The sequence below is a fragment of the Falco cherrug genome, chromosome 9 (assembly GCF_023634085.1).
Source record: "Falco cherrug isolate bFalChe1 chromosome 9, bFalChe1.pri, whole genome shotgun sequence".
Lineage (NCBI taxonomy): Eukaryota > Metazoa > Chordata > Aves > Falconiformes > Falconidae > Falco > Falco cherrug.
Genome location: NC_073705.1, coordinates 38,189,620 through 38,195,619, shown reverse-complemented (window position 1 = coordinate 38,195,619; position 6,000 = coordinate 38,189,620). Strand labels below are relative to the sequence as shown.

Genomic DNA, 6,000 nt, shown 5'->3' with positions numbered 1-6,000 from the left:
CTAGACCACATTTTAAAGGCACTTTAAAGCCCTGAATACCTACACTTCAATGCTCCAGCTCTGAAGCAAGGAGTAGCTGGCACCACTGAGCTGAGAGGACAAACAAAACAGGCATAGGCTCAGTTAGTCTGCTTTGAGCAGAAGCTGCAACAGATGCATCTCCACCACTTTCTGCCCTTTCATCCAAAGCCCCCCCGCTCCCCGTACCCTCCTGTCTTACTGGTGTTGCTTTGCCAGTTTCACAGCTTTCATCTCCCCTCGGCTAGTTGGATTTAACACGGAAGACCATTGGAGAAGCCAGCATGGGGCAGGCACAGCATCCTGACCAGACCAGGCTGCCAGTCCTCCACAGAGCCGGGGGAGTGCAGGGGTCCTCCATCCTCCGGCTCATTTTGCCAGCAATGCTGGCCTGGAGCGCTGCACAAACGGTGGCTCTGCCAGTTGGTGCCGTGCAGGGATTCATGCCTATCTTTGAATTAGTTTCACTTCACGGGCCCACCCTCATGAATTTTGCAAGCACCTGCATGGCTCATTTTATGCCCACCGGTGAGATGAGGCCAAGCCCTGCAGAGGGCACAAGGTCCTTCCCCCCACTGGCCAGATCACAACCCACTTTCCTCAGTGAAAGATGGTGAAAACATTTACAGCCCTGCTAGTCTCTCTTAAGCAGCTGAGGGGATCGTGTTAATTAAAAGAGATAAAATCTGGCCATGCCGTTTTGCACAGGTGAGGAAATCCAATGGACTCAGCTCAACTCCCAGCCCTGCCCGTACCTAAGGTTTTCCTCTGCACCTCGTGTTCCAGGTCCAAACAATGACCTGGGGAGCAAGTCCCTCTTGTAAAGCTCTCTGAGACCTAGAGGAAAGTAAGTGTAATTGCCTAGTTAAACACCATAAAGTAGTTAAACCATTTCTGCTGGCTATTCTGCCTTGATGCTGGTGTAGAGCAGGGAGCCCACATCATTCCTGACCTGGAAACCAGGGCCAATGGCTGCATTCCTTATCAAAGACATATGATTTAAAACCATGAAGAAATAAACTTGTTGCATTCCAACCAATGCATCTGACATACAGCATCCTTCATTCTGCCTCCCAACCACAGTTTCCCTCATCATTCTGTATTTTCTTATCTTGAGCTCTTTTATATGGCCTACACAGAGCATCAGATGTGACTGCCCCGGCACTATACAGCAGTAATTACCTCCCTGCTGTTATATGCTGTACCCTATAAATTACCCATCCCCTTTTGCAGGGGGATTCCCCCACATGCTCATGGCTCAGGCTGCCTGTCAGCATCCATCCCTGTACCACAGCGCTCCACCAGCACTCCCTGCTTTATACCAGACCTGATTCTTGCCCAATTTGAACCTGTATTGATTTTTCCCCTCAATTCTCTAACTTTCCTTAGCTGAATAACATCAAAGACAAAGGATAAATTCCCTTTTTGCTTGCTTACCCTGCAGATGCAGGAAGTATGCTCCCCGCACCTACCTGTAGGTCATTTGGAGATATTAAATTAGAATAACTGGACTCTCAAAGCAATTCTTTCAGGGCTCCTTCACCCAGCCCTTGCCAGTGATTTCTCCGAGTTTACAGTCCAAGCTGGGAGAGAAGAATGACAAGAAGGAAAAATGCAAGCTAAAATGGCATGCATCAGTGTATCTCCAAGAGAAATCACTCCATACACCAGCAGTTGCACAGTACCTAGAATCGTCTTTATTAGTAATGCTACTGGATAATTAAGTTCTATCTCAAGAGGTATTTCATCTGTAACATGAGGGAGAGGATCAGCAGAGGTGCAACACAGTCAGCAAACAAGCAGAATCTCATGTATCCTGAGCCCAGAGGACAATGTATGAGCTGAGGAGAGCAGGTCGTGTGGCAGGGTCTCAAGTGGGAAGCACTGAAGGCCACAAAGGGACGTTTCAGTTGCCAGCAAGAGGTTGGCTTGGGCTTTTCTGCCACGACCAACTACATTACTCCAAGCAATGCTCCAGCACCCATGGACACGCTAGCAGCGCTTACCCCCATGAGCAGCACCCAGCCGGCTGGCCGGCATCGCTACCCTCAGCCCCTGGGCTGCCCTTCAGGCTGAGGTGGACCTTCACCTGGGTCCTGGCCGCTGGCCAAGCGCCAGGGGCTGAAAAGCTGCAAAACTACCAAAGCAACAGGGTTAAGAGCCCGCACATGGAAAGTCATGTGCTGTAAAGCTGCTCCTCGCTACTGTATGCCCTGTACATTTTCCACTCATGTCTGGAATTTGCATTTAAATAAAAATCAGCCGCAAAGCAAAACTGTGTGTATTGCCAACGAGCCTGAACTCAACACTGGAAATGATTTATATAAAAAACCAACACCCACCAAGCCTACATGTCACCTCATGGCAATAACCACCCTTGGTCCTGCTGTTCTCCCAGCAAAGCCAGGGCAGCTGCAGGTGGAAAGGCACCAGCCCCTCGCTAACCACCACATCCAGCACGAGACGGAGACAGCCTGGCAACCCAGACCAGCAGCTTCACTGCTACTTGATCAGGCAGGTGATGCTGAGAGAGCATCCCACTAATACAGCATCTGCTAATAACCCAGTTTTGAAGGAACTATTTTCCATAGATAGCATCCCTAAGGCACCAGCTGCAATACCAAGTTATGCTGTTACATCCTTACTTACCAGTTCACCTCTCCTAGATGACAAATCCACCCAATTTGAGAAAATGAGTACCATAATTGTATTTAGTTCAAGCTGCATTTGCATATGGAAGTTTAAGTGACTTTAAAAGCCAGTCCTCTTTGGGTGGGCCACATTTGGGTATCACAGTAGCTCACCCCCTCTGAAAACATCTGGAGACCATATGCCACCTGTCTACAAAAATTAATCAGCTTTCTGCTATTAACATCACATCAGAGCCTCTCTAATACTTCTCCCTGGCTTTTACAGACCTTTCTCAATGCAGACTAAAGGCGCCTTAAAAATCTTGAGTTAGGACCACTTAGCATTTTTCATTCCTTGGGGCTCAGCTGCAGACAGGTAAATTGGTGTCCACAACCATCACGCTGCAGTCACAGCAGGAGAAATGGCCCCTGGCTGGCCACAACATACAGCTCCAGCACTAGTAGCACCGTGCTGGGAGGTGGATGGTCCCTCAATTCAATCTAATCTGGAAAAATTAAAGCAAGCATTAGTCAAAATGGAGAGGTTTCCCTTATATGTGCTTTTTTGTGGCATTAATGTATGAAATTTCCCTGAAATGTCGCCCTGCTCACAGGCGCAGCTGCTACCTGCTCCTGAAGCTTGCTTGAAGGTGCTCAAAGGCTCGAACCCCCTTTAGCTCAACACCATCATGGCAGCTTGATAAAGGGGAATCCCCGCGAGACCACCAAAACACCGCAGGGCTAAACTCCTAGCAATGAGGCAGAAAAACCCAAGGTGCTGTCAAAAACCCTGGCTTCAGTTTAAAAGCAGCATGGTGGCACCAACAAGCCACCACCCTTGCCCACTGGCACTGGGGTGAGGGCCAGGTTTCCCTGTGCTCCTGGTGCCCCCTGAGGTCCCTGGGGAGGATGAGGCTTTTTGGTCCATTTGGTCCAGTCAAGCCAGGGAGTGACAAAGGTCCAATGGAACCTCCCAAGCACAGGGGACCCCACTGCCCAGAAGGAGGACTTTCCCTGTGGATGCAGCTCCTCCTGCCAAGACAGGTGGCCTGCCCCAAAATTGCAGTGTGCCTGGCTTCTTGGGGAAAAAAACCCACTAAATACCCAACAGCAGTACCACAAACCAAGGTCAGCCCCCCTGGCTGCTCCTCTACACGAGGTGGACAATGAGAATGGAGCAGGCGGACCCCACAGCCAGCCCCAGCATGAGGTAAAACGTCATCAACACCCCCGCAGCCTCGGCCAGCTCTTTTGGCACAATCTTGGGGCCATAGACCATGACCAATGTCCCCAGGTAGCCATTACTCAGCCCCAGCAGTGCCGTGAAGACCACTGGGTAGACATCTCGGTTGAAGACCACCGCCTGGATGTGAGCCCGGGGTTGGTAGTTGCTGAGAATGAAAAGAGGGAGGAAGATGGTCCTGAGGAGGACAAGGGCGGGCAGCAGCTTGCTCTTGGGGCCGGGCACCTGGATCCAGGCAGTGACCTGCCTCCCACACCAGTCAGCAAAGTTGTACAGGAGGAAACTAGTGAGTGGCACAAAGTACTTGGTGCTCCACAGGCTTCCTGAGGACTTACTGACAGACTCAATGTTGGAGGAGAGAGAAGGGAAGATGATGATGGAGATGAAGAAGACATAGAAGAGGCAGAAGCCAAGGAGGGCGGTCTTCTGCAGGATGGGGCGAAGAGGGGGGATGCCAGTGCTTTTTGCAAGGAAGGATGTATTTGTGGTGCCTCCTGGCTCTGCCTTGTCCTCTGTGGAGCTGTTGGGTGGCATGGTGGCCAGAGATGGGCTCTCCTTCTGGCTGTTCATGTAATACCTGGAAAAAGAGAAGGAGGGAGATTATTAGCCAAGTTGTGGTGGGGAGGGAAACACAAACTGAGATTTGGAGAGAGAGCAGGAGAGAAGTTGGTGACACAGGGGTGTCTGCTGGACCCAGTGAAGGAGGTTGCAGCAACCCCATCGCACCTTCAGCTCCTGCCTCATACGGAGAGGTGACCCTTAGGGACCCACTCACCCCCTTCCACACTGTGGGGATCCCTTTACACCATTGGTGGTTCACAGAGGGGACCTATTGCATGCAGCCATTTAGGGGGCCAGGTGGCTTTGGGGATGCAAGCACCAACAAGACCAATGACGCATGCACATTAGTGCATGATGTTGCAGATATGGACGCACTATGGGGACCCATCTGACTGGCTGTTTCTAGATTACAGCTTTCTGCTGACTTCACACATTTCAAAAGCCCTGGTGTCAGCATCCCGCTTCCCCAGAGAGGTGAGGTTTTGCCAGAAACTCATCACGCGCCAGGGCAGAAGCCCAGTTTCAGTCTGCAGTTTTGGTCAAATGGGGAAGTGTGGCTGAGCGGTACAGTGTCAGAGCTGGAGCACATGAGGTGGGATGCTGGGGGGTGACAGGGCAAGGACCAGCATAGCAAGCGTCCCCGCAGCAGCTCTACTCAGCATCAACAGTAGCGATCCCCCGCAACCCATGCTTGTGGGATGCCCGGGGCAGACTGGTGCACACACCTGGAGTACTCTAGCTTGGGAAGGAGAAGGTACACCATGATGCAGATGACGATGAAGATGTCTGCAGTGAGGAAGTAGGCCAGGGCACTGTCTGTAACATCAGTTGCTGCTGCCAGGTCTATCACAGAGGCGACGGCGCTGATTGTGCCACCCATGGCCTGACCTGTGTGGGGAACCAAAGACCTGGAGCTCAGTGCCTGGGGGCGAGCCAGCCTGACTGAGATGGGTGCAGGTGAGGGACATTGAAGTGGCAGAGAGCAATTCACAGCACCTCCAGCAAGCAGGACTTTGATGCAGAGAGGGAACTCGGAAACAGCAGCATCCTCTTATTAACAGCTTCCGGCATGCACAAACACCCCAGGGGAAGCAGCTCATCCCCTGCCCCACACGCTTGTCCCCAAACCCAGCTCAGGGTGTAACTGCAGACACCACCTCATCTCCATTTCCACACCTTGCTGCAACACCGCTGTTTGTGGGACGGCATCACCACCCAGGTCCCATCCTGCATCCCCTTCCAACACAGCTGCAGCACTACACAAGGGCCACAATGAGACCCAACATGCTGGGCTTGCACAAGCCAAGTCCTGCAGAGAAGGTCCAGACCCTGCCCAAAGCCTAAACCTGGCTTTACATCAGCACATGTGTAACCACCTCTCTTCTGCACTCCCCCAGACAGAAACTCAAGCCAGCAGCAACAGGTATGCCGTCTTGGGGATGCAGTGATTTCCCCCAGTGGGCTAAACTCATTAAAACACTCCTGTCTCGGCCCCAGGAAAAATTTCTCCATCTTGATTTTTTTTCCCCTTCCCCTCTTTGTTTGTCA

General features: G+C 51.6%; 1 protein-coding gene across 3 annotated transcripts in view; it reads right to left on the bottom strand.

Moving 5' to 3' along the window:
* Positions 1-1,692: 1,692 nt before the first annotated feature.
* SLC29A3 (solute carrier family 29 member 3) overlaps positions 1,693-6,000 on the bottom strand; it is a 174,511-nt gene continuing 170,203 nt past the window's right edge. For all 3 annotated transcript variants that reach the window (XM_055720371.1, XM_055720370.1, XM_055720369.1), the window contains exons 5-6: positions 5,178-5,340; positions 1,693-4,468 (exon numbers count right to left, since the gene is read on the bottom strand). In XM_055720371.1, coding sequence (XP_055576346.1) covers positions 3,799-4,468; positions 5,178-5,340 — 833 coding nt within the window. In that variant the 3' untranslated portion in view covers positions 1,693-3,798. The remainder of the gene's footprint in view (positions 4,469-5,177; positions 5,341-6,000) is intronic.